The following is a 27,916-nucleotide window of genomic DNA, read 5'->3' as shown; positions in this document are numbered from 1 at the left end:
TTAGTGTACTTTTGCTTTCTAAATGTAAAACTGCCAACCTCTCTCACCCCTCTGAGCTCAAAGGCTGGTTCAGCAGGTTGGATCAGCATTATCAAAATTCTACTTACAACTGACTTAGTGGTAACTGAACATAGACGGCTATAAGCTTTTCATTGTGCTGCAACCTATAAGCTGTCAATGCTAAATGTCTAGTTTTGAACAACTAAACTTAAACTTTTTGCGTAGGAAACAATAAGATCTATGGTCAAGCTGTCTCATAAGGTATTCTCTCTCCAGCTAAGAGTAAGGGTTAAATTCCCGTCTTGGCCAGGGCTTGTGTGCATAGTCCTTTCAGAAATAGTAGCAACTTGTACAGAATGTTTTTTGTGAATGGCATTTATATCAAGTTCGTATAGACCATCTACTCTGTGTACAAACAAATGGGGTTCATTCTCCTTCATAAAAAAACATTTAGTTTTATTTGTCTTAAAAATGTTGTCTTTTTCAATAAATTTTGAAACTAAGAAAAATTTCTTCTACATTAGGGTACAAACCACACTTCAAGTAGTAACCGATCCAATTTAATTTTTTCCAAATTGTACCAAACATAAATACCAACTTTCTCCCACAGCATAGCATCTCAATCAGCTGGTGACTGTAAACATCAGGCTTAGAATAACAGTTGCACCTAAAATTGGTATTTTGTTTTTAATTGTATATTACGGTACTAGTCCTGAAAATAGGTGTGTGGTCGTTCCCGTGCACGATGATGTCAAGTGCGGGATTATCATATGAGTCTGGGAAACTCATTTTGGGCGAGTGACGTACGATATTTTACGCCATACTACTCTAAGCTAAATTAACAATAAATAATCTCTACAAATCCTTATATTCCCACCGACTAAGACTAAAGGATTAACGATCAGTATTCATAACCTCTACGAGAGGTTATGTTATTGTTTATAACCACTCATTAATTGCCAAATATAATAAGCTATAGGGTGTCCGGTAAAACTCATTACAGTAAAGGGGTACGGAATGAAAACCCATTTAATTAAGCTCAGGGTAGCCAGCTGTTTTCTGCACTAAATACTACACTGTTTTAAAAGTTTGTTAAAACAGTGTAGTGTGGCGTAAAGGAAATTACACGGTATTTGTTTTGTAATAATATTACAGGAAAAGCTGATAAAAAAAGGGATAAATAAATGTCCAGGTCTCTGAAAGTTAAGTCTTCCTAAGTGAGTGAGTCCGTGGCTCAGTCGGTAGTGTCGCGGACTTCGGGCCCAAGGCAGCGATGTCGTGGGTTTGGATCCTGGTCACTGCCACTAAAATTATCAGTACAGTTCACCTTTGTACTGTACCGGCTCACTCCTTGCTTTGCTGCAAACGTTCCACGCACGGGCGGTTAGTCTATGTGGACAGGCAAATGCAAGGTTAAAAGAGGCCGCCAACCTCTTTTTCGAAAAGAAAAGAACTGAAAGCTTCTTACAATCTCTTTCATGAGTCAAAAATCCCCATATTTCTTATGGTCCCTTATACTCCCACCCTGCTCTGTTTCTGATCTGAGTCTTGCAGTATGATTTTTAATTGGCCAAATACAGTGTCCAGGTCAAAGTTATTTAACTTATGACTTAATATCACTCCTGTATTTTGATAATCACTAGTGTCGCTGTTGCTCGAATTCGAGCAATTGCTAAGTATTACAGGCGTTATTTTAAAACGAATAACAGTCATAATTTCTTATGACTTTAAAAGATTCGACTCAAAGATTATGGAAATACTCAAGATCTACAAACAGATCGATATAATCAACATTTCTTGTAAACATCTTATCATTTTTCAAAAGCTGATCTTGTTTTTTAGTGTTTTCTACAAATAGCCTTACTCTTAGCCGCATTAGGTTGTCCATAATAACAATTATAAATTAAAAAAAAAAACATTATTTTTATTTCTTCTTCTTGGAGGTGTTGTATGACTTTCCTATGTTACCATAGTTTGCAAATCGGTTTATTCAATGACTGCTCAAGAAATATTATATTCAAATTTCAAAGGATTCATCTGTTCAAATTTAAACAAACGTGTTCTCCCTAAGAATAACATGGGAACTTTGAAGGCCACTGGGCGAGCCCTGATGGAATTCTAAAGTTTTTTGTTTGATGGCAAAACTACATGCTGCTAAGACCTTTCTAACGACACCTTGGACATGGTGATCGGTAGCACCACCGCTCCAAAACAATTATGACAAAAATATGCCTAGCGTATTAAATATATAGATATTAAAAATATAGATATATTGATAGATTATCATTGTAATGATAAGAAAATGCAAAACTGCTAATCACTTGTGTATCAATGGGCTAAATTCAGATACTGATACTCAGAATGTAAATAAAGATGTACAATTTAAAACAAAACCAGGTCAATAGATCTACATTCTACACAATTATAAAAATACATTCCTTTAATAAAAAAAAAACAATGTCATACTGTATTTACAGTAAAGAATGTTTGAAATATACAATCAAAGTAGACAAAACAAACATCAGAGATCGGCCAACAGTATACAATGAGAAATGGACATGAGCCATAGAGTGGATGTCAGCGTTAAGCTTGATACAGTGGAGATCCTGCACTATAATGCTGAACTTCACTTGGCTAAGGAATCGGCACTCACTCTCTGAAACAAAATATTTATTATAAGCATCTTAAAATCTCTTCCATGGACAAATAAATTAATAAATAAAACTGGTAACAACTTTCGTATCATGGTCAATGTTTGTAGCCAAGATATTTCACGTACCTGTACACGTGTTGTGAGTCTTCAGCACGTTGACAGTAAAGTAGAGAGGTTCACAAGAAGCACCACACGGCCTCAACACAGCATGGGTCACTTCTGAATCTGACACGACATTCTTGCAGTCTCCTTTCTGCGCTCCCCGCGACATACACACTCTCAACTCTCCTGAATTGTAGGTCTTGAACTGCAAAGCATAAGGTAGGGATATAAGGATAAGGTATTTAGCATAAATTGTCTATTATTTGCCTATAATAAACTATAATGGTTACAAAATACTTTTGACCTATTCTTAAAGCTCTATTGCACAGGGAATTTATAAGCTGTAAGTATGACATACAACTCCCGCTGGTAACCAATGCCTCCAACATCATCAAGACTAATCCTGCTTGTCGCTTGTGCACTAGCCGCTATGTGAACATCACTGGATTTAGATACTTTGGGCTCAAGGACAAATTGACCCAAGCGGGTCCTGACCTTTAGGTGAAACTTTCCGAAATGGCGGTCAAATCGTGAACTCATCATTTTCAAAGGCACAAAACATTAATTTTACAAAACTTTAATTCCCAAAAAAATAGTTTTGTGCAAGACACTACGTACGGTCCCATTTTGCTTGTGGTCATAAGCTTAGTGGTAAATCCATCTCTGGCTGTGAGTACACTTGGATAGTTATAGTTGGATAGTCTAGTGTACTAATAATCCAGTGAGTTACGTGTAAACTCACTGGCAGATTCAATTTTTTCCAGAGCTTTTTCAACAGCAGCTATGAGTAGGTGCGGTGAGTACATTTGGGTGGTTTACGACTTGCATGTAAAAAAAGTCAGCTAAAAGCTTGTAAACTCAGACTGTGAATTGGACCTTTATACAGAGTGAAATTGAAGCAAATTCTTTTGAACTTTTAAGTGGAATTGGTGGCCACTTTTACATTGAATCTTTCACATAGACCTAAAATCATTGTTTAAGATGAATCAAGCAAAACATAGGGTAATTGCTATAGCTCTGTCTAAGATCAGGACACAGCTTGGAGTTTTTGAATGCAAATACTGTACGAAGAAAGATCTAATTTTTATACAAAATTCATCTGATTCTTCTTAGGCTTTTGTCACACACTGCCGGTCTGGTAAAATCGGATCAGGCATGCTGGATCAGGTAAATTTGGAAACCATTCGAAAACCATTTAATTCAAATGGAAGTCCCCATACTGCATCCGGTCAGGTGCGGTCCGGTAAAATTATTTTGGATGAGAAGCGATAGGCTTTCGGCGCTGGAGAGCTCGCGCATGTGCAGACAACTTCTATTCACCACGTGACAGTGACAGTAGGCACTGAAAGAGAATGAAGTTAAAATAAATTTCCATAAATTTCTTGAAACTCATCCGGAAGTACTGAAAAAACTTTTTGTTGTCAATCAAGCGTGGGAACAAGGTATGAAATTCTCCCTCATTTATTCTACTTGCGTTTATACTGTGCACCCACAACCTCTTCTGTCGCCGACGCTTTCTTCTTCCGAAGCAAGAGCTGCTGCAACTATGAAGATCTCTTCTACACTGTCACTGTCACTAATTTCTTTAGGGAAATTTTGTTAAAATTAACTAATTTGTTGTTGGTTAAACACTTCTTCAACTCACAGTAGCCTACTGCTGTCCTCTCATAGGCTAGTTGCCGGAACTGGAACGCCTGATGCAGTGTGTGGAAATTTGCCGGATCCGGCGAAAAACACCGGATCAGAATTAACCGGACCGGACACAGTGTGTGACGACTGACGAGCCTTACCGAGACCATCACTAAGGCCTGATCAATGACAGCTGTGTCCAGTTTTTAGATTTCCTGATCATCTATACCCTATATTATAATAATTACGTAGATTTCACCTTTTCTTTTCATAAATCCGTTTATTAACCTGATATATTTACTCTTGTTTGTAATCCTGAAGTAATCTCTTGCTACAAAGACAAAAATATAAAACCAGATTTATATTGAATTAAACTTACATTAATCTTCACAATGTCCAGAGATCTATAAAAGTAATCAGGATGAATCCAAAATACATGTGTTTGTCTTGGAGTGATGTATTCGTTGTACCAGACTTCAGGCCACTGATGTAGGAGTTTGTTTGTACAATATGCTGGCTTTAGGGATCTATCTGAAACGAAAAGTATAATTACCCAACTAGATTATTTCTTTGCAGATGTGTCCAAACTGACTAGTCGGAGAAATATAGGATATGACCTTAAAAAAATTTCAAGAAAACGTTTTATGGTTTTATTTTGTAGAGTTGGGTTTGCAAAATGACATACTAAAAGTTGCCAAAAATCGGTGCACAAGAAAACCACTAAAATCAAAATTTAAAATGGCGGCTTTTTCCAACATTGGGCAAATTAAAAAAACATATTTCACATGCATTTGTTATGCACATTTTTTTAGATATTGACTTGGGACCACCGCCTGTATTTATTGGGTGGTTAGTACTTCATTTTTATAGGGAACATGTTTTTGGCCGCCATCTTAGATCCGCCATATTGGACATAGATATTTTTTTTCAATATAATGATAGTGTTGTGACACATCATTATCAACTAAATTTTTACGCTGATTTCGATGCCGAAATCCGTTTTTAAATATCTTTATTCATTTAGAAGATATATTCAAACGAAAACTCTCCACCATACATTTCTTATGGACGTTTCGTAGTTTGATAATTGTTTTAAAATTATTTTTCTTATATCTCCAGTTCTTATTTACGCTTGTAGTTCTTTCTAGGCTTAAAATATTCAGTAGTGTAAGGGCTTTCATTTGAGCTCTTGATCATTAAAATCAGACAAGTTAAAGACCAGCTACAAACCTCAGAACAATATTAAATTTAACTTTTTAGAAATATATTTTTATTAAAAGGTTTATAACTCGGGTTGTTAATACGACACAAAGTTATTTTTGGTCTCAAATTACTCAGTAAATGTTTGGCTTTGATTTTATTGATCATTAAACAAAATCTGACAATTTTAAAATGAGTCATGGACCATAATTTAACATTAAAATGTATTTATATTGAAATTTGTCTTTAGTTTAAGACGTATATCCCCAATTCTAAATAACTCCCAAAACTCTTTATAGTCTTAAATAATTCGCCAAATTATTGACTTTTATTTAAGCTATGGATTACTTTCCGGGAGTTATTAGGGTTGGGGATATATGTCCTCAACTAAAGACAAATTTCAAAATAAATACATTTTAATGTTAAATTAAGAACCATGACTCATTTTAAAATTGTCAGATTTTGTTTAGTGATTAATAAAATCAAAGCTAAACATTCACTGAGTAATTTGAGACCAGAAAGAACTTGGTGACGTGTTAACAACCCGAGTTATAAATCTTTTAATAAAAATATATTTCTAAGAAGTTAAATTTAATATTGTTCTGAGGTTCGTAGCTGGTCTTTAACTCGTCTGATTTTAATGATCAAGAGCTCAAATGAAAGCCCTTACATTACTGAATATTTTAAGCCTAGAACGAACTACAAGCGTCAATAAGAACTGGAGATATAAGAAAAATAATTTTAAAACAATTATCAAACTACGAAACGTCCATAAGAAATGTATGGTGAAGAGTTTTTGTTTGAATATATCTTCTAAATGAATAAAGATATTTAAAAACGGATTTCGGCATTGAAATCAGTGTAAAAATGTAGTTGATAATGATGTGTCACAACACTATCATTATATTGAAAAAAATATCTATGTCCAATATGGCGGATCCAAGATGGCGGCCAAAAACATGTTTCCTATAAAAATGAAGTACTAACCACCCAATAAATACAGGCGGTGGTCCCAAGTCAATATCTAAAAAAATGTGCATAACAAATGCATGTGAAATATGTTTTTTTTTAATTTGTCCAATGTTGGAAAAAGCCGCCATTTTAAATTTTGATTTTAGTGGTTTTCTCGTGCACCGATTTTTGGCAACTTTTAGTATGTCTTTCTGCAAACCCAACTCTACAAAATAAAACCATAAAACGTTTTCTTGCAATTTTTTTAACGATCCCTATGTAAGTTTGTTTAGTTTGCTTGGACTAGACTGTTGTATTTGAATTTTGAATCAAAACTTGGAGTTTCAGAAAATAAGAATAAAGATGCAGCTGACAGCTGAGTATAGCTTGTTCATAAAGTATGAAATTAAAACAGGAGTAAAACTTAGTTTTTAGTCCCAACTGGTGTGCTAAATTCAGTATTTCCTAAAACCAGTTGGTTATATTGATTTTTTATATACTTTGACTTTGTGAAGGGCCTTAAGGGTATAGTAGCCTTTAAAAGTTTGGTTGTGGTGAGCGACATTACTTACAAATTGGTTTTCTGTGCTTTCCATGGAGGTACCCAATAAAAACGATCGCCTGCTATTCAAACCAGAAAAGAGTTTAGAGCCTGACTGATATTCTTTGGGCAGTATTTAATACCGATGATAAATCACGTTTTGATTTTCAAAAGTTCTTCCAACAATTGTACGTAAGTGTTTCTATGTAATACCTGATCTTACAGCTGACTTTATACGGTTGACAATATTTCCCATTGCGGAATCTTCAGAGGAGATAACTTCATCTGAGCTGCTTACTCCACCAATTTTCAGAAACTGTTGAAATCTACCTGCATTAACTGTGCTTGCTACGTAAACAAACTGCACTTCTGAAACATGTATTAATAACTTATTACAAACTACAAAATATTTCTCTTCCTACAGTTACCTAACAATGTACATGTTCTTTCACTGATTTGAGAAAGCAAAGTGGCCAATTTGGCTCATCAGTGAGACAATGTTAACATTATCTCACTCTAATTACTTTGTCTCACTCCAGATTTGCAACGTGAAGGCACGTTTCTTTACCAATTTATTTGTTTTATGGTATCTGTAGGAAAAATATAATGTGCAACTCGAGTGCAAAGAGCAATCGCCTCACTCGAGAAACCATTCCTCGCGGCTCGTGAGTAAGGATTTCTCTCGAGTGAGGCAATTGCTCACTTTGCTCACTAGTTGCACAAATAACTATTTTTTAGCATCAAAAGTGCAAAAAAGATTTTTGAGTAAAATTTCAAAGGCTTAAAGAACTATCAGTTAGTCATTAGTACAATGTTAATGCTCACTGATTTATGATGACGATTTATACAATTTTCAATTAATAAATATTTGTAATAACTTAATGAATTAAACAAGCTGCTTTACATACAATCTTTACATTCAGTCTTCATGAATTACCAAATAGATAAACAAATCTAATAATAGTAATAATGGGAGGGTGGAAAGTTTTGTATAAACTATAAACATGAAAATAAATACTTTCAAGACAAAAACATTGTTTCTAAAAAAATAAAGGTTAAAGTAACGTTAAAATAACAACTACAAAGGTATTTTGTTCATCTATAGCATAGCCACTTTTCAACAAGAGGTACAGTACACGGTATCAACATAAACTTTAAAACAGTTCGCCAAATGATAGTAAAATGTCCTCAATAGCCTTTCAGTATTGAAAACAGAAATTTTAATTACCACAAGAAGTTTACAGCACATTTTCACTGGAATTCCCTCTGTGGCTTTAGATAAAATGTTCATGATAATATTTTGACAGCTGTATGATTAAACTTATCTATGAATTTCCTACCTGGATTTCGAGATTTTACTAATGTTAAAATATCCTCAGCATAGTACATATCCTTGTCTCGGATTGTAGAGGAGTATCCACAAACCACCACAACATTCTGCTTGGAGCTCCTTGGATAAGGAGATGTTTTTTCTCTTTCGTTTTCAACTTCCAAAACATCTTTCAAAGCAGTGAATGAGTTGTGCAATCTGAGTTCCTTAGGGTCTGTAAGATGAAAAGTTACTTTGATAAAACGCAAGTTAACAATATTTTAAAATGGCGACATTCATCGCCAGATGACTGAAGGTTATTACCCTAATGCAATGAGTGAGGGTAAAGTGCAGAAATGGTTATAGAGTGTAAGATTACTGTGAAACCCGTTTTTGTTTTTGGTCTTCTGTGAGAAGTCTGGGTACCCACAAAAAACACAATCCCTTCTGAAATGAACATTTTCACCCCCATATTTTAGACTTCGTAGACCATTTCTGCATTTCTCCTCTATCATTGCATTAGTCATAAACTTCATCTGGAGATGAATGTCAGCATCAGATATGTTTCTTATGGTCAAAAACCTGTCACTGACCTCATTTCCTAAACGCCGCGAGATTCAACAAATTAAAACATTTTAAAAAGATACAGCGAAGCGTATACGTAAGCTAAAGAGCTGAAAATTCTGCAATTCTGTTCACAATTGATGCCAGTAAGTGGCAATGAGTCCTGTAGTGGTGTAGGCCTACACAAGAACTACAGATATATATATATGTAAAACGGCTCTTACTTAAAAAAAAAACAACCTTCATAATACATTGCAAATAATAAAATTGGACAAAAGTAAAATGGCACAGAATGATAAACCAGATCTTATACTTTTATGTAATCTTTGCTTTTATTAATAACATCACATTAATATTTAGCACACTCCATATATTTGTGGATAAAGCATTTATGAATTGAATAGGTTCTATTTGGCTTTTCAACACTTACAGTACCATTTTGACTCCCCAAGTACATATTTTGGTATAACGTTGAGGGATTTGATGTTGAATTGACTCTAACTAGTGCAGAGTCTCCATTTATTACGGTGATTCTTCCTCCATAATAGCTAATGTCAAAGTTTTGTATCAGCAACCTGTAATATATAACATTAAACTTTTACCTTATTTTATTTCAGTTTAATTGCTTAGAAATTAGGGTCTTATACTAAAACTAGCTGTACCCGCGGGCTTTGCCCCGTTTAACTTCTTAATTTTCAAGATGAGCTCGTTTGCATGGCTCAATCACGTCCTGGTTGAAGTTCGTTCGCTACGCTCACTCACTTTTAGGTTGGAGCTCGTTCGCTGCGCTCACTTGCCTTCAGGTTAGCTCGTTCGTTACGCTAACTCGCCTCCAGGTTGAAGTTCGTTTGCTGCGCTCACTCACCTTTTGGTTGCTAATTAGCTGTTGTCATAAATTAAAAAAAATAATACTGCTGCACCCTGTTAGTAATCCTTGTAACTTTCATGCTATTGAACATCATAGAACAGAACCAACTTGTTTAATTGAAACAGCTGTTAAGATTCATTAATTCCTTTTAAATATGAAAAATCATAAGGTTAACATGGGAAACTCCAGAGCCACTGGGGCGGAGCCCAAATGCCCGATCATAATAAAAACTACTTAGTTTTCCTATGTAATGCCCAAAGAATCGGTATACCGAATTTCAGCATCCTGGGTAAATGGGGAGTGGGAGAATTAGTGATGAGTGAGTGAGTCAGTAAGTCAGTGAGGGCTTTGCCTTTTATAAGTATAGATTAGGGGAAGCAATTTTAGTTTCTTAAAACAAAGAGTTTTGGTTTTGCCTGACTCAATTGCAATAATCTATTTCTCTCAATATTTTTGACTGAAAATCACTTAAATCAGTCAGTACGGTAAGGACTAAGACTAGTGTTCCAGTCGCAAAAAACAGCTTAAATATGGGTAGATTCGGCACTTACATTAGAAATTGAAGTGTAGAATAAGGAGGCCACGTTGCATCGAGAATTACGAATAAATTGATTCTTGGAACTATTGTTCCTTCCCTTGGGCAGGTTCGATCCCCAAGCAAATGAGCTGAAAGATCAGTGATTACAAGTCAATACTGTAGCACAGTCAACCAAAAATAATAACAAATCGATGTAGGGATAATGAACCAAACAGAAGCAATAACATTAATTGCTAGTGATACTTTAAAAGTGGGTATTTTCAGCATGCACAAAAGTAAACTTTCGCCATAGATAAAACATCTCCCTTGGTAGAGGCAGTGCTTGATGAGTAAAAAGTGAGGTGCCAGAACTGTAACCTATTTGATATGATTTGTAACTATTTACGCACCTATGTATGCCAATAATTTTATTTTTCCAAAAGAGAGGTACCGGAACTCCAATCCGCCACGTTCCCCAGCAAATCGAGCACTGATTATAGGTGTTATCATCATTAACTATTGGATACAGAAGTAGACATCCTATATTTTAATTGTCTCTGGAGGCTAGCCAGAGATGACATAAAACATATTCATAGTAAAGAAGCATCGCACATAATTAATGATGTTTGCACTTCTTTCTACTCACAATAATAATGTAAGAATCTTCCGACAGCGTTGATGCAGCGATAAGCCATTATTGAACTGTCGGTAAAGTAGGTTGTTATTTTAAGACTTAATAATGCAGCAAATCGTATAGTCTGAAAAACATTTCATTCGTTAAGCAAACACAGCTATAATGTCAATAGATACTTTTTCTCTCAAACTTTTTATGCAGGAAGATGAGAGATAAGACTCAGATTTGTCAATCAAATGTTTTTATGTACCCAGTTTGTAAATTTAATATTAATAATCATTTCAATATTGCCATTTTTTGTGATAGTAAATCAAATTGTGTCAAGGGTCTCAAGAAATCCTGTTTTTCAAATATCATAATCAGCAAAGGTTCTGCTGTTATCTCCAAGTCCATGAGAAAAATCTAATGAACTGTCAGAGGATCAAATTTCTATATAAAACAAAAATACAAGCACCCAACAAGATAAATTTTAAGATATCAATTATTTTTAATTTATGATTATTAATTATTATAAATAATTATATCCAAATTAACCACTCCGCCCTTCCCTTAAATATTGTTTGATATGTCTTGTCTAGACTACTACCTGTTCAGTTAAAGTGTTTTTATCTCTTTCCATGAGATTGTTAAAAGCAGATTTCCGCTTGCAAACGTGATCTTCAGTCACAGTTGAGTTAGAGTAATACATTTCCAAAACCTGTGACAATTGCTGGGTATTAGTCTCGGAGATTCCTGGCTTCTGCACCTTTCGTCCTAGTAGGAGTCCTGGAAAATTTTGCATAATCAATGACTGACACAGTTTAATGGTTTTATACTAAATCATTCTAATAATTCAAGAGATTATAACAGATATTTTCTGTCATGAATAGAAAATAATATAGTTTTCTTAAAATTTCATGATCTGGAATCCTGTTTCGCCCTCAAATGTACCTTCAATAACAAGATTAGTTCACAAACTAAGCTGGAAAATATCAAAAGAAAAAAAAAACACAGAAAAATGTTAAGTATAGTTCGGCCGCTTAGAAAGCGACCTCCTCCAGCATTGGTTTAGCATTAGCGCGCAGGTCGTTTTCTAAGCGGCTGAACTATAGTCATAACAAGAAACAACAGACCCTGAAAAAAAACAATTAAAAGAAAAATTTGAGTAAATAATGAGCACAAAATGGACAAGTCTTTATAATAGATGGCGTCTCAAGCAAGACTGAGGATACATGTCTGTCCGATAAATGGCAGAAGTGAAGGCATTGGGAAACAGAAACGGCATATACCGGGAGAAATGTCGGAAAAAAATGGAGAAGCAATATCTGAGTATAAAGGCACAAACAAATTTACAATGTACAGTGCAATAAAATCTTTTCACTCTGTTATGGTTAGTTACCATTATTAGAGAACTTAGAAAAATAAAACTATATCATACCATCTATTCCACCTAATATTTCAGCATCAGTTATTTGCCACTGGTGTTTGTCAATAATGTCAAATGGCACTTTGTCAAAATAAAAGTGGGTAGGAATCTGTGTGTTGTTCCAGCGCCCCGGAATCCTAATTTTGACATTCATTTCATACAATGGACTCTGCTCTACTGCAGCTTCTGCCAAATCGCCTGCAAAACAAATATCTGTTTAAGCGAAGTACTTAATTATTACTAAACAGTATTGGATTTATAAGTGACTCATGCTGTAGCTTTATCATTTGATAGATCAGTTATTGTATTTCAGGATGACCCATTTTTGCACAAATATTCATGAAGTGTACTTTATTATTGGGCGATAAATGAAAGCAAGTGAAACTAAAACCAAATAAACTTTTTTTTCAATTTTTGAATTTTTGTTCAAGAATCAGTTTGTGGTTTGTTGAGTACAAAAACTAAATGCTAAGTGAGATTAACTGTCATTGACCCACACTAAATGGTGAGTTTGCTTACGTTGTCATCATGTTAATGTTGAAAGAAATTGGCAGTCAAAGTAAGAACATGATTGAATGTTATATTTCCAACATCAAAGCTCCCGATGGTTTTACATCTACAAAAAACATTCTGATATAAAATCATGTACAATAAACTAATGACTTTTGGATACTGAAGTTGATAACCCATTTAATAGGTCAAACTTTAGTAATATTGTTTTAAATTTAACCTGGACATAGTTGAATTAGCCACTAAACATTTTATTTTCTCCTTTAGGTTCTAGTACTATGTTTTGGTGTGGCATGATAGATGCTACAACTTATAAGCCATTCTTTCAATTTTGTTTGGTTTACAAGTTTGCGCATCTAACAGAATTCAATATTTGTAACAGGTTACGTACCTTGACGTCCACAATTCCTTAGTCGGTATTCGTTGACTATAGTTTCGACTACTGCGTAGTCATTATCAAAACGGAACGTTAAAATATTACATTCGTTGAATGTCGTCAAATCTTAATACATCGAACACAAACATAACACGATCTTAATACATCTGTTCGATGTATTAAGATTTGACGACATTCAACGAATGTAATATTTTAACGTTCCGTTTTGATAATGACTACGCAGTAGTCGAAACTATAGTCAACGAATACCGACTAAGGAATTGTGGACGTCAAGGTACGTAACCTGTTATAATTGATTACCAATTACGGAAGGCTTCAACATGAATCTATCTATCTATCTATATATATAATAGGCTAAGCCGTTTTTTGTTAATCGAACTCCTCCGTTATTATTTGCCCAATTTTGACGTTAGAGGTCTCAAAATAAAGGTTAAAACGTGTAGTTGTGCCCAACGGTATTCGATTTTTGATAAAGTCGTTGGTAAGGGCGTCAAAGGCCCTTAAAGTCAGTTTTTTCTCCATAAGGATAACATGGGAGATATTTTTAATTTATAAAAACATATGTTTTTAGTTGAAAATAGTCAAAGTCTACTACATAAAAAATTAGTGTTTATTATGACTGTTAATGTATATTAAATGTTATCACGTTTGGTAACCAATGTATATTAAAGTATACTAATAATGGATCATACTACTTTATTTTAAAGCTGGGAATAGTAAAATTTAGTTGAGAAAAAGTTACCATGATTTACAAAACCGTAGGCTACTGTAATACCTATTTAAAATCACAAATCTTTGACATTTATTAATTTGACACGAAGCAGCTGATCTTCCAGACAATTTATTTATAAATCAAAACAAAACAAATCCTATACTACTAATTCATGTTTGTTGCTATACAAATTTTTTAAAATTATTTGTTGTGTACCTATCCTAAAAATGGGACCCCAGAAGATTTGGCTGCACATTGTTCAGGTCTTGATACAATAGCCTATCCCTTGCTTTTCCCTTATGGAGGGATCGACTCGGCAACTACACACCGGAGGCCCACAGGCTATCTGTTAGGCTTCAGTATTCTGCTGTGGAGGTAAGGTTAAACTTCAATATATAGTTGAAATTTTTACCAGAATTGAAGGTGAACGTCTCGGTTTCATTCATAGGGAACAGTCAAAACTTCGAGCAGAGCTATATATGAAACTTCATGACGCAATATGTACACGAGCAGGAAATTAAAGAGTTCAAATAGGCTAAAGCTGATAGGAAGCTGATGGATTCCCCATTTTGCCAGCAAAAATGCTTGGAGTTGGATGCGCTGATGATTTCATCCAACCAAACGTCGTTAAAAGTATACAAAATGGTCAAAATGAAAGACAAAGCCATAGCTCCAAAAACAGTGACTGTGATTTGATCAACAACAAAGTCTTGAAAAAATTGCCAGCTGAGCCCAAGGTGTTCGAAATCATTTATAGTTTGCTTGGAGGTAATTTAAACGCCCATCTAGAATGCCCAGCAGAGTTTTTAAACAATATGGAGGTCGGTGGATTGCCAAGACACAGATTGATTTAAAAAACGGGGCAATGGTTTTATTGATGAGGAATATCAATACACCAAGAAGGGCCTCATTAATGGAACAAGACTCCAAGTGGCCAAAATTGTTAACAATTTAAAAGAATGTAAAAGTCCTAACTGGAACAAGTGAGAGGGGACATATTTTGATTCTGAGGATAAAAATGTGCCCGTTGGAAACAAACTTACCATTTATAATGAAAAGCTGCCAATTTCTGTTAGCTTTATCATTTGCAATGATAATCAATAAAGCACAAGGGCAATCACTTAAAAGAGTAGCACTGCTCTTACCCAAACCAGCTTTCAGTCATGGGCTTTATGTTGCTTTAAGTAGGGTGCTACATATTTTGATGGTGTACCCATATTCATCGCGGAAAATTCTGACCAGGGTAATTTTCCTGAAGGTGATTGATTTCACAACTAAAAACTTAGTAAGTTATTCAAGGAAGTACTTTTGTAAATAAAATAGGATAGAAAATGGATTCTCTACTTTCCATCTAAGGCTTCATTCATTACTGTATTTTATTTTCGACTTAGAATCAATATATAACACGATGGATTTGTTTTCTAAATTGATATGTTGTTTTGCGGCGCGATGAGCAGCACGGGTTCACTAGTAAATTCAATATTTGGCTCATGAAGCACACTCTATTTGCAACCCATAGCTTTGATTTTTACTTTTGAACTAGCTATAAAACTTGAACTCGGATATGGGATGTCCACACATCTCTCCATATTGTGAGAGATTAGATTCAATATTATCAGTAGTAGTAGTATACCATGATTGGAACATTTATCTTCAACAGAGAATCTCCTAATAATCTTTACACCTACAAAAATAATATACCAAATTATCATATGATAAGCACAAATCAATTCATAACTTTATCCATCAAACTTAAGACTCAAAAGTGGTATCAACTTGATATCAACACATTACCTGCAAGTGTAGCAGCCCAGACGTTGTTGATAGTGTCAGTAGGTAGCAGACGACACAAGATCAGCTGTTCTGTTGTCAACAGCTGTGATAGTGGGATCTGCTGGGGTGTCAGTGCTGCCAACATAGCAGTCAGTAGTCTACCAACATTCACTGAGCCAGCTGGTGTTAGTACAACCCCTGTCTCTATAGGACACACACTGTACATTCCAGCACCTCCACTTCCGTCAGCTGACATGTTCCTGGGACAAAGCTACTTTTATATTTTGTAATATTATACTACTACACTACTTATACTTATACTAGCATGCTTTATGATGCTTCTCGAGGATGATCTGTATGCTACTATTTGAGTACCTATGAACCTGTGAAAAGGTTTCAAACTCCATTGACATGCATATAAGCTCTTATAAATGATTTCACTCTGGTTATCTTGCCCATTCTAATGGCGCAATTCAAACATTGCTTAATGGAAATGATAACCACATAACAGTAAAACACACTACCTACTTCAAAAATACTCTATTTATTAAAGTAAAACATACAAACTTGAATACTAACTGTGTGCAAACTGTCCGTAAACCAGAAGCTGCAAGTAAAGCTTTGCCACACTCTATTGTTATCTTTAAACCTCACTCGACTGAAAACAAAGTAGATGCATCAAGACTTTTTCCAGGAACTATATTCTAGTCCAAGATGCTCTTCATTTCCTCTGGACAAGTGCAAAACATGATGCCTTGTATACATAGGTACTTAAGAATAGGTAGGTCAAGTGTCAGCTCCAAGTTAAGTCGTACCCCTTCCAGTTGGCATGAGGAGCAATGTACACTCTTAGCTTCTTGTAATAAAAAGTCACAATGCCTCTGTAAGCTGTGCGAGGTACCCCACCTCTGTAGTCATCCATGAGGCCAAAAGCTTTGGCTATCCGGTTGAACTGGTCCTTGGTGTAATATTGTATACAAACAGGCCCATCAAAGATGTAACCCAACTTGAGATCACGGTACGTCACAATTCTACTCTTATACACAGCTTGCAGGAATTGTTTATCGTAGTAGCCTTTTAAAAGAAAAGTCAAATTTTTCTGTGTGAAAGGTACAAATTGATCATTGAGGTATATGAACTTCAAGTGGTTCTCATAAAAAAGACCATTGCTTACACCTGTTTTCCCAAATGTTCGTGTTCGTGAAAGCTCAGGCCGAAGACAAGCTCGGTTTTTCCGCTGCTGTGGTTGTCGCAGCCAATCATCCCAGAAGCTGGTAGGCCACTTGACTGAAATCTCAGCCCAAACTTGTTTGTTTAACATCCAACCCAGCCCAGGAAAGAAGTCTGTTCTGTAAATAACATCTTTCTCTGCTGTATTCACCAAGGCGAGTTTTCCGTTGTCGTTCCACGCAGAAACACACCACAGCGTAGGATCTGCGTGAAGTAGAGGAAGAGTTCCTAGAAAATACTCGAATATGTCAGGAGAGACGTCTAAGTCATCTTCAATGATAATTGTGGTGTTAAAATTGAAGATGTTGAACATTTGATTTAGAGCCCAGCCGTAGTGCCGAGCTATTTTGAAATACCCTTGAAACATTATTTCCTCTGATGATACTTGTATGTCACTTTGGTCAGGTTGTTGTATGTGGTAGAGACGATCACCATAAGATCTTATAGCTTTTGCTGTTGGTTTGTGGTCACAGTCCTGACTTACAATGATTGGGAAGTAAGTGGAATCTGGTTGGTATTTGAGCAACTGGTCCAAACAACGAGTTACGGTTACACGGTCACAAGCCATCACTAAAACTGCGATTGCTTCTGGAGGATGTCTTAATAGCTCTTCCCTCCTTCTCTCATACAGCTGATCTGCTTCCAAAATCACTTCTGACTCATTCCCTATCTTGTTAAACAACCTTTTATCATTTTTTTTCATCTGCATGGATGTATTAAGTCTTACTAAAAGTGCATGGATAGCTTTCCGCTCAAATTCAATTTTTTGCTCCAATTCAGTTAATTTTTCCTCATTGTATGAGTTTATAATGAATTGCTGTTGAGACCGATGACTGCATATGTAGTAAACTGTAGTGTACGAGACAATGGACAGAATAAACAAGTAGGCAAATAGATTCTTTCGCATAGTGAATAACACACCATTACATTCATGTAGTGAAAAATCACACAGCACTGTGAAGACACACATGTTGGAAGTATACATTAAAAATAAACATTAGGATACAAATATTTGAGTGTCTGAAATCCAATCAAACTATTGAAAAATTCAATAACTCTGAAATTGATATAGGTAGGTAGTTTATTAATTTGTTTGTTTACTTCCTTTAAAACATTCAACAAACAATGATGTCTAAAACATATGGGTTTAAAGTATCAAATGATTATAAACATGTGTTCATTTTATTGCCATTTCAAGCAGGGGTGCCCATCCCCCCCAAAGCTCACGTCGCAGAATCCCCCCCAAAGTCCCATGCCGGAAGGTCTGGGGGCTAACCCATAGTTATGTTTATAATGCGGGGAGGGAAGGGGTGCCCCCGACACTTGACTCGTTTGAATCAAACTTTTAACTCAATTTAAATGGACAATTTTCCTTTAAAAAATCTTGTAGCAAACTATTTGTTAGTTTAGTTTTAATTTAAATGAGTTGGATTTTTAACATGCACACAATTTGAATCGAAATTGGCCATGTAGTTTTTTTCCCGATTTCCATGAGTTAATAGGTTTTAAAAGGGAAAATCACAAAAGTTGCAATAACTTTTGAACCATCATTTTTACGGCATAGAGGGTTTATACAATTGTTGTCATAGTCAAAGAGTATAACATGTTAATTTTTAATCAAAATCGTTCGGGCCAATTCTGAGAAAATTTTATTCATCCATTATTTTATAGGGTTTTATGGAATATCACTATTAAAAATCCAAAATGAAAAAAAACATCAGGAGAGACCATGGATTGGTACCTAAAATGCCAAATTTCATCAAAATCGGACTCGGACCACAGGCGTGGTCTGTAGCTCTGTACCATACATACACACATACAGACAGACACACACATCACTTCGAAAACCACTTTTTTGGGATCAGGGTTTTTACATAAACATTTCTTTTACCATATTAAATTGTAGGGGAGAAAGTACTTGAAGTTATGTCAAAAAGTTTGAGATATTTTCTAAATTGCCCTTTAATCCACTTCTGAGTTTGGTCCTTTTTAAATAAGTGTAAAATATTCAGTCTCAAAAATATTACAGGGCCTAAACTTAATAGTATATTTCGTGCCTAGGGCCAAAATGAGGTTTTGCTGGTTTGAGGTAGTTTTTAAGTTTGATACGAGGTCGAGGACTTAAAACGATCGAGAACTGCAAAACCATTTCAGTCCGTGGTACGAACGCTGTTATTCACCACCCCACACTATACCCTATTACCACTAATTCACCTCAATGATAATGCACTGCACACTGATATAGTCAACACAACTACAACTTTAAGGTCATGTGGATGAATAATTTGTGGAATCAGCAAAAATAATAATAAATAGTTGCTAGGCAGCGGTGACAATAAAACAACTATATTGCAATGCTATGGATACTGATTGTGTATTTAAAACGGGCAGCTGATTTTGCGGCCCTAGGGATGTAAAAACCTGCTCGATCCCCAAATGACGATGACAGCTGGCATGGCCTGCAAAACGTAACTTTCAGCCACCAATTAATGTACCTATATGTAAAACAGTTAAAAACCTCATAGTGTGGTAAAATAGTATATTACGTTACTAGTCCTGAATCCCGTGCGAGACGAAGTCGAATAGTGGTTTTTTTTTATACGAGTCCGGCCAACACATTTTGGACGAGTGACGTACGATAGTTTACGCCATACTACTAAATCCGTTCAAATCCCTACATTACCACCAACTAAAGGACTAAAAATCACTAGTCATAACCTCAAGAGAGGTTATGTTTTTGTTATAACCACTCATTGCCACCCAAATACAGTATAATCAGCTGATTGGTGTCCGGCAAAACTCATTACAGTACAGTAGTACTGTATGAAACCCCATTTGATTAAGGACAAACAGCTGTTTTCTGGACTAAATCCTTGCATGGGAAGTTCGTAATAGTATATTACGTTACTAGTCCTGAAAATAAGTGTTTACCGGACGAGTGTGGTCGTTCCCGTGCGAGACGAAGTCGAGTACGGGATTACCATACGAGTCCGGTACACACATTTTGGACGAGTTACGTACGATAGTTTACGCCATACTACTTAATCCGAACAAATCATTATTTATTTCCACCAACTAAAGAACTAAAAATCACTAGTCAGAACCTCTAAGTGAGGTTATATTTTTGTTTATAACCACTCATTGCCACGCAAATACAAGTATAATCAGCTGATTGGTGTCCGGTAAAACTCATTGCAGAACAGTAGTACGCAATGAAACCCCATTTGAATAACCTGGCGGCAAACAGCTGTTTTCTGGACTAAATCCTTGCGTGGGAAGTTCGTCAAAATAATGTAATGTGGCGTAAAAATAGTGTAGTGTTGCGTAAAAAAATAATTATATATCTATTCTAAGACTAGTAAAATTTGTTTGAAGCTCTTTCTAGATTCAAGAAAAGACAATAACAAATACAATTTAATTAATCCAGAATCATGTGTTTCAGTTCTTGAAGTTAACGTAAACACATAGCCTATCAAAAACCTTAATTAAATTGTCACAGTACTGTATGTCAATTTCTTCCAATGAATAAATGACCCAGGCATAATTATTTGGTAGAGCCAAAATATTATCACAAGCTTTCATGTTGTAAAAATAGCAAAATGATTATCATTATCATAATACTGTTTTTTTATGAATCAAGAATATATTATAATAAACAAACCTAAAAACCCATCAATAGGTCCTCAAGGCAATGAGACTATTTGAGAATGAGTTCATAATGAAAGGTAAAAACAAACTCAAATTGCAGATACAATTTAATAAGCAACCATAATCCTTTGACAGCAGTTGGCATGGAGTTGTTCTCACTGTCAAACATGATACGAGTCAGAAAGTGGAAATCCACATATAAGTATCTATATATTTTATAGCAATTATAAAATGATTTATTAATCAAGATAAAATGTCAAACGGGATTTTGATTGCATAATTACCCCAGTAATAAATTAAGGAGGTCGTAAAAATTATCTGATTAATCTTTTATGTGCTTTTAACCAACCACTGGCTTGAATCCCCCCCAAAATCATAAAATCCCCCCCAAATAAAATTCTGATGTCGCATTTTGCGACATCAAACCCCCCTGTGGGCACCCCTGATTTCAAGTAAGTTTGTCTAATGTAATATTTTTGAACCAGACCATTTGTTATACATAAAGCTTTTGATTTATTTGAACAGCACCAATTTGTTAAATAAATCTAAATCATGGCAGCCATATTAGGTAAAGATAATGATTTAAAATTGCCTTATATTTAGTTCAATAATCAGTGTAATAATGGAGTGAAAGATTCATGTAAAGAGTTTTCCCCTTTCTGTATGGAGAAACCTATATCAATACTATTCTAGAGGTTAAATGCCTTTTTGTTGCCAACATAAACACTTGGTCGTCTTGAATAGCGACTGGTTTCGACACTCAAGGTGTCATTGTCAAGCCTTTAAGAAACCGAGTGACGAAACTGGTCGCTATCCAGACGAGCAAAGGATTAAGTTGTTCAAAGTAATACACAAGGTCTCACCTCCAAAATAATGAAACCTAGCATAGCCTATCAATTTGACTGAAAAATATTTTACCATTCATGTACATTTAAAACGTATCTATATGTATATAATTCAGTTTTAAATGTCTAAATAATTAATAATAAAATAACTGTGATTCATTCTTAAAAATAAAAATGTCCCTCCATTATAATTTAAGATATCGGTACCTTTTTAAAGTTAGTATGTGTTTTTTATATTCAAAAATACAATTTTTGAGCTGTTAATTCTCACAAAGATGCTTCCATTGCACCAAAACACTTTTTTGTCCAGACATTATTTAAATCAAACCTTAGAGATCAATGAGTTTACTGTACCATATTTATAAGGTTAGTAGACCAACTGTCATATTGGCAACGTTTCCTGTTACACTCAACGTACCTGAACTGTTGAGGAGACTCTGGGCAGATCTTAGCTTCGTCTCCTCTCTGCCAATAGTTAACCGAAGTTGACAACATCAGGTGGAAGGTGCACTAAAACAGTGTTATTAGATTAGCTTGTCACGACACATCAGAGGTCTTTTACAGTGAGAATGAGTGTTACATGGATGAGATGAAATTTTTTCCCTACAGTTACCTAAACAATGTACATGTTCTCTCACTGATTTGAGAAAGCAAAGTGGCCAATTCGCTCATCAGTGAGACAATGTTAACATTGTCTGAGCGCGTAACATGTAGACAGCAAGGTCTAATGGGCACAAAATACGTAATGCCGCAACCCCTAGGTCTATAGCCTGAAGTAATGTGGAAAACAATCCCAGGCTCGAGCCTAGTGTCCTAGGACAAAAAAAAAATGGCTGTAAATCAGCTGGTCAGCTGTTGTACTGTTGTATCATTGTCATATTAAAAGTTCATTTCTGTGTAAAAATACGTTACGTTTCTTTACCAATTTAATTGTTTTATGGTATTTGTAGGAAAAATATAATGTGCAACTCGAGTGCAAAGTGCAATTGCCTCACTCGAGAAACCATTCCTCACTTGCCTACGGCTCGTGAGTAAGTATTTCTCTCGAGTGAGTCAATTGCTCACTTTGCTCACTAGTTGCACAAATAACTACTGACTAAGATCAGCTGGTTTGTTATACAGGACCATTTATTAACATCTAAATGATCAAGAACAGCTGATTGTATTCATTGGCTGATCCTTGTTTCAAACTGTGCTTCTAGCTTCTCAGGACCGTACTGGGGATCTTCTGATTAGAAATTGAGTTAGTGCTCAATGGGATCGTCAAACTACGGTCCGTAGCTTAAGGCAAAGATAAATTATGCACATAATGAACTAGATGATAGATTCATTCCTGAAAAAGTCTAGCAGATTCTTTGATGTCTCTTATTTAATAACTGGGTTAAGTCTTAATCGGTAACAATAAGACGCATAACACCACACTTCGTTTTACACTCACACTGTGTTCGTATTCGTGCTTACATGCATGTTTGTGCCATACTGTCTTGATGAATTAATTTATTGATGGATATTTAAAGTAATCAGTTATAAATTTATGAATATGGGGACGGCGCCTAGGTGTCTATTTTGACCCAAATGTGAGTGAAATATGAGTGTGAAATTGTGTGAAATTATATTTGTAGCTTTGTTACTGACTAAGATCAGGTTTTGTTTCAATTGCCAGGATCATTCATATAAAGCCCATTGATCAGGGATTGCTGCGGGTCCAGTTTCAAACCATTAAAAAGCTACATACTTTTCGCAGGATCGAACTGGCACAGGAGTTTGTATAACATATAGAAGAAGACAAAGTAAACAGGAAAGAAATTTTGGACTGTGTATGCAACTTTGGAAAATCTTTTGAAATCTTGTAACCAACATCAATTTTGCAGTACAAAACCATAATTTACACTTCTTCACTGTTAAACTTCCAACTGGAAGAGATCATTGCCTAATTATTGACTTAATTTTCAAAATACTAAAACACCTCTATTCTTCATTAGTTATAAGCTTTACCTTCTCAGATTGTGAAAGTGAATATGCCTCAAAAGCTCTCCGCTGAATTGGAATCAACCTTTCAAACAACAAGTCCTGCTTCAGAGCTTGAAAGCCACTTCTGCTGAAGGGAATGACATTTTTAATATTCACAACATTTGGACTCCTCTCTAATCCGTCAATGCTAAACCTGGAGTTGGAAAAAACTATTAATACACAACCTATAGTGTATATTATTGGATGGTTGTTATGCTAGCAGTACTCTTTCTCCTAGGGGCTCACCAAGGCTCTCTCCAAGGCGCTCACCAAGTAATTCGAGTGAGAGCTCGTCATAGATCGCAAGTTAGGTAACCATGTACACTCTCATAGTCGAAATGGAAGCCTTTTATGCGCTCGGAACTTGTACACTGTACAGTCTAGGGTCCTTTGAGGTTAAAAAACCGACTCCAGATGGAGCACAGACGAACCAAGTCAGGGTGAGATAAGCCAAGCACATCGAGTATACTCTTCAACTTCCACCCGCTCGCCTTGTCTTGGTGAGACTGTACTGAGGCCATTAGAAATCAACTTTTTTCATTAGATGTTGGCAGAGCATAGCTAAATATCAGCATAGGCACTGGTTCTTTAAAAAAATAACATAAACATCTAACATATTACCGATGAGCTTCCTTATGATTTTAATTACAAACTAGTTCTATAGCTTTTAAAATTGCTTAGAAATATGTTACATAATATCAATCAGATTAGTTCTGTATACAACACTAAGTTTTCCTAGGCGCGGAAGCAGAGTGCGGAGAGAGAAACTCCGTCTTTTAATAATTATGGAAATTCAATGTTACGGTTTTCCTAGAAGCAGAGCGGACCACCATGCTAATTGCTTTTTCGCTCTCCGCCCTCCGCGCTCCGCGCTCCTCTTCCGCGTCTAGAAAAGCGCATTTATTTTATCATAGGTGTACAGTGTACATATGTGAAAAATTCATGTTCACACAAACAAGTAAACAATTAACATGTCTGTTCTTCTAGTGAATCAACAAATTGAATTTACCACTTTGTTGCATAATAAGACCTTTCCACATTCTTTGTGTAAAATTTAAACGCAAAACATTTCTGATAATTGTTTTTCATCTTGATGTTTTTCACTCACCAGTTCAGGACATCTGATATTTGTTGATTTAAACTTGTCGGGGTGTAATAACCGGAACTTATTTTCCTCATAATTTCTATCATTGTTTCTAAATTCATTGGCAGAAGAAAAGGAGGAGGACTCTGATAACATTCCAACAAGTGTTGAGGGATTTGAGTCTTCTCTGAACTGTCAATATCTAAAAAATATATCTCTTTATTACGGAATAAATAAAGCTTTAGGACTATTTTCTACAATGATGCAGACGTATAATTGACATTGTATTCTACACATACAGTAGTATAACCATAGACCAACCAACACAAGGAAACTTCTCATCCCATCAAAAATTTCTAAGCTCGCTTTTTATGTGTAATTCATGTCCGATGAAACTGTTTGCTAGTGTTGACATTTTGTCTATAATATTTTTGGGGTAGTTTCAAAAAGGTTTTTGTGCTTATTTGAGTGAAAATTTAAAAACGTACGTTTTCACGTCCCTGGCCTTTTACTTCGTAGATACTGGATTTGTACTTTATTATTACGTGTTTTAATATTTTTTGGGACGGGGGCAACAATTCACACACATTTATTTGGTTTTAAATAGGTTCTATGTATATTTTTTGTATTTTTAAAGTCTCTAAATTCACGACCATGACGTGTCCCAAGGGTACATTTTCCAACTTTCACGCTGTTTTTAGACTAATTATTCATGCCAAAATATACAAATCCATATTTTTATGCTATCAATAGTTATTAAACTTACAAAAAAGGAGCATATTATAATTTTATTGTCATTGCAAACTGACTACCATGACAAAATAAGTCTGTCCCTCGATTTGGCGTCACGACCATTTGGGAAAAATTTTCAACTTTGGAGCACGACAGTGGCAAGCCTGGCGTCGATTGCGTCAGTTCGTTTTAGATACTAGTTCTGAGTGTACGTCAAGTTTTTTGTGCCAGTCGTTTTATGTTGAAAGAAGTAGTTACAAGATTAATAAAGGTAAGTTTGTATTTTTGGTGTGTCCATGACCGTACGTAGTCATTTGATGAAGTAGACGTGGTGTTAATTTTTATTGATATTTCAATTGATACATATTAACCTAAAAAGTTTTCAATTAGCAATAATCGCACCTCAGTTGAACTTCATTGGTTACGATATTGCCACTGCGCAAAGTTAAATAAAATAGTAATCTATTTGTTTTATTCTTTTTATTCCGTAAATTTAACTGTATTGTTGTTGTTCAAGTAGCTTATTATTATTTTCTCAGTGTCTATTGTATTATTTTGATTATTTGTTAGGTATATATATGTTGTGGTTGTTTTAAGTGTTATTGTAACTTTGCTGTGTTGCCAACCTGGCCGATGGCCCTTCCGGCCAATGCCTAAAGTGTTAATTTGGCAGATGCCCTGCGTGGTATCTGGAAATGTAAATAAAAGCAGCAATAAAGCACTTTTTCATTTCATTTCATTTCATTTCATATTAACCTAGAAGTCCACTTTGTATCCTGGAACATGAGGTGCAGAGCTACCGCCAGAACAGAGCCAAATAACACGTAATGTCATGACCAAAGTTTCACGACCACCGCGGATATTTTCACGACCAATTCAGCCTTATGGATTATACTGTGTTTGGTCGTGACAATAACTTAAATATCATTCTAAATTGAACAGTTTAGTTCAATTGAAACACATAATTTTATTATAACTAACAATATAATTGAAGGATTGTTTAGAAATATTTAGATTATTCCAGACAATTCACGACCGTACTGCTTGTCCCTGACCATCTTTAGTTTAAGATTTCTATCATAAAAATTTCAAAAATTAAAATATTATCATATTTCAATGTTTTATACACAAAAGAAGCACACCCCTATAAACCCATTACGATTTTTCGGGTCTCAGGTAAGTTTTTTCGGAGTTATACAAACTTAAAAAGATTTAATTGGTTTTTTTTCAATTTTATGAGTTTTTTATTTTTTTCTAGAAAGACCAAATATACCAAAAGCTTAGTGAGCTGTTTATTGTATAATGGCCATAAAAGTAAATTAATTTATAGCAAAACATAGTTATAAGAATAATATTAACTATTTTTAATATTCAGTCTTATGTCCGTGATGGTTGTGACAAAATTTTGTGTCTTTCCATCAAACATGCTCTATTAATAAAAAATCACCAAAGACATTGCGTTACCATGGACATTTTATGAAACTTCAAATGTCAATGAAATAAAAAAATAAAAAAGTTTCAAAAAACGGAACAAAAAGTTTTTAAAGTGCTTTTCCTTAAAACGTACGTTTTTAAATTTTCGCTCATTTACTGTTTGGTTAAATGAGGTTTTATATGACTAAAATAACAAGAAACAAATTGAAAGCAAAACACAACCTCTACACTCTACAGTGCACTGGACAGAAAGTGCGTTAAATTGGTTTTGGATAAGTATTTTAAAATATCCTTCCTCACTTATCGTGGTAAAAACGCCATGCGTACACAATCAATGTTCACTAATAACTAGATCCAGAACTTCCCTGTCTTCTATCTCTTTGATCAACAGAATCTTCAATACTTCGCTCTTCACACTCCTAATGAAATCACTAAACTACAGTTTAACACAGTCAGCAACCAACTGTTGAACTAAATTATACATGTTCTTGGACATCGGGCCTTAAAGCGATTGACGCCCATCGATCATCTCTCTGCGACGGACGCAACCGACGCGCCTTGGACAAGACAATACAAAAAAGTAAGAGACAAAAATTTGTTCATTTTGATTATTACAAAGAGATTGGACATAACTTGGTTATTATAACTGTACTCTGCATAGCCCAGTGGTTACAGAGCTCACCTTAAAACCTGAGTTTCTGGACCCAGATTTCACTTGTAATTTGTCTATCAAATTAATGATGCAATCTAACTAAAGATCAACATTAGATTGTAACAATAGCAGGGTTTGGACTGTTCAATTACAAAAATGTAAAAACTAGTTCAATGGGGTGGATTCAAATTAAATATGTAGGTTTATTAAAAAAAATGGCTTCATATTGTAGCAAAAAAATACCCAAATTGTTGTAAGAAATCACCGAAACAATCAGTTGATTGAGCACTAAAATACTCTACAAGACTCAAAATGTATGAACAAAATAATAGTTAAATAATATAAAATCAAATATCTTAACGATAAAAAAAAAACTTCTTATTAATATTGTAAATATAAACGATATATGTACTATAAATGTGAAATCTATCACTTACCAATGGTCCACATTCCTAAAATAAGTATTGTAGTAAAGGTGTAACCCATGCTGACTGCAAACACACCTTCACTACTCAT

The 27,916-nt window shown here is 35.0% G+C and overlaps 2 protein-coding genes and 1 pseudogene across 2 annotated transcripts; all 3 read right to left on the bottom strand.

Moving 5' to 3' along the window:
* Nucleotides 1-901: 901 nt before the first annotated feature.
* LOC128989201 (uncharacterized) lies at nt 902-27,916 on the bottom strand. Its single transcript, XM_054411073.1, has 16 exons — nt 27,838-27,916; nt 24,607-24,784; nt 23,484-23,652; nt 21,907-21,998; nt 15,787-16,025; nt 12,386-12,571; nt 11,555-11,733; nt 10,981-11,092; nt 10,369-10,483; nt 9,385-9,524; nt 8,417-8,620; nt 7,290-7,445; nt 4,764-4,915; nt 2,780-2,960; nt 2,476-2,656; nt 902-917 (listed from the first exon to the last, which is right to left on the bottom strand). The coding sequence occupies exons 1-16, from the start codon at nt 27,914-27,916 to the stop codon at nt 902-904; spliced, it is 2,379 nt and encodes a 792-aa protein (XP_054267048.1).
* On the bottom strand, nt 16,353-18,055 carry LOC128989916 (alpha-1,3-mannosyl-glycoprotein 2-beta-N-acetylglucosaminyltransferase-like). The gene has a single exon (XM_054412048.1). It carries the CDS (start codon nt 17,978-17,980, stop codon nt 16,559-16,561), a length of 1,422 nt encoding a protein of 473 aa, XP_054268023.1. The 5' UTR covers nt 17,981-18,055; the 3' UTR covers nt 16,353-16,558.
* Nucleotides 25,652-25,761, bottom strand: LOC128991198 (U4 spliceosomal RNA; annotated as a pseudogene).

The sequence above is a fragment of the Macrosteles quadrilineatus genome, unplaced genomic scaffold, assembly GCF_028750875.1.
Source record: "Macrosteles quadrilineatus isolate MER2022 unplaced genomic scaffold, UCM_ALF_1.0 Scaffold_3__2_contigs__length_128488019, whole genome shotgun sequence".
In the NCBI taxonomy this organism is placed as follows: Eukaryota; Metazoa; Arthropoda; class Insecta; order Hemiptera; family Cicadellidae; genus Macrosteles; species Macrosteles quadrilineatus.
Note: the sequence above shows the minus strand (reverse complement) of the source record. Positions and strands in the feature narration are given on the sequence as shown.

Bases quoted from the DNA above. Each gene is read 5' to 3' on its own strand.
- LOC128989201 (XM_054411073.1), bottom strand. From the start codon at position 27,916: ATGAGTAGTGAAGGTGTGTTTGCAGTCAGCATGGGTTACACCTTTACT. The intron at 12,572-15,786 runs GTAATGTGTTGA...TTTGTTTTGCAG, and splicing joins CTGGGCTGCTACACTTGCAG to GCGATTTGGCAGAAGCTGCA. The intron at 8,621-9,384 runs GTACTGTAAGTG...TTCATCTTACAG, and splicing joins GTACTTGGGGAGTCAAAATG to ACCCTAAGGAACTCAGATTG.
- LOC128989916 (XM_054412048.1), bottom strand. From the start codon at position 17,980: ATGTATACTTCCAACATGTGTGTCTTCACAGTGCTGTGTGATTTTTCA.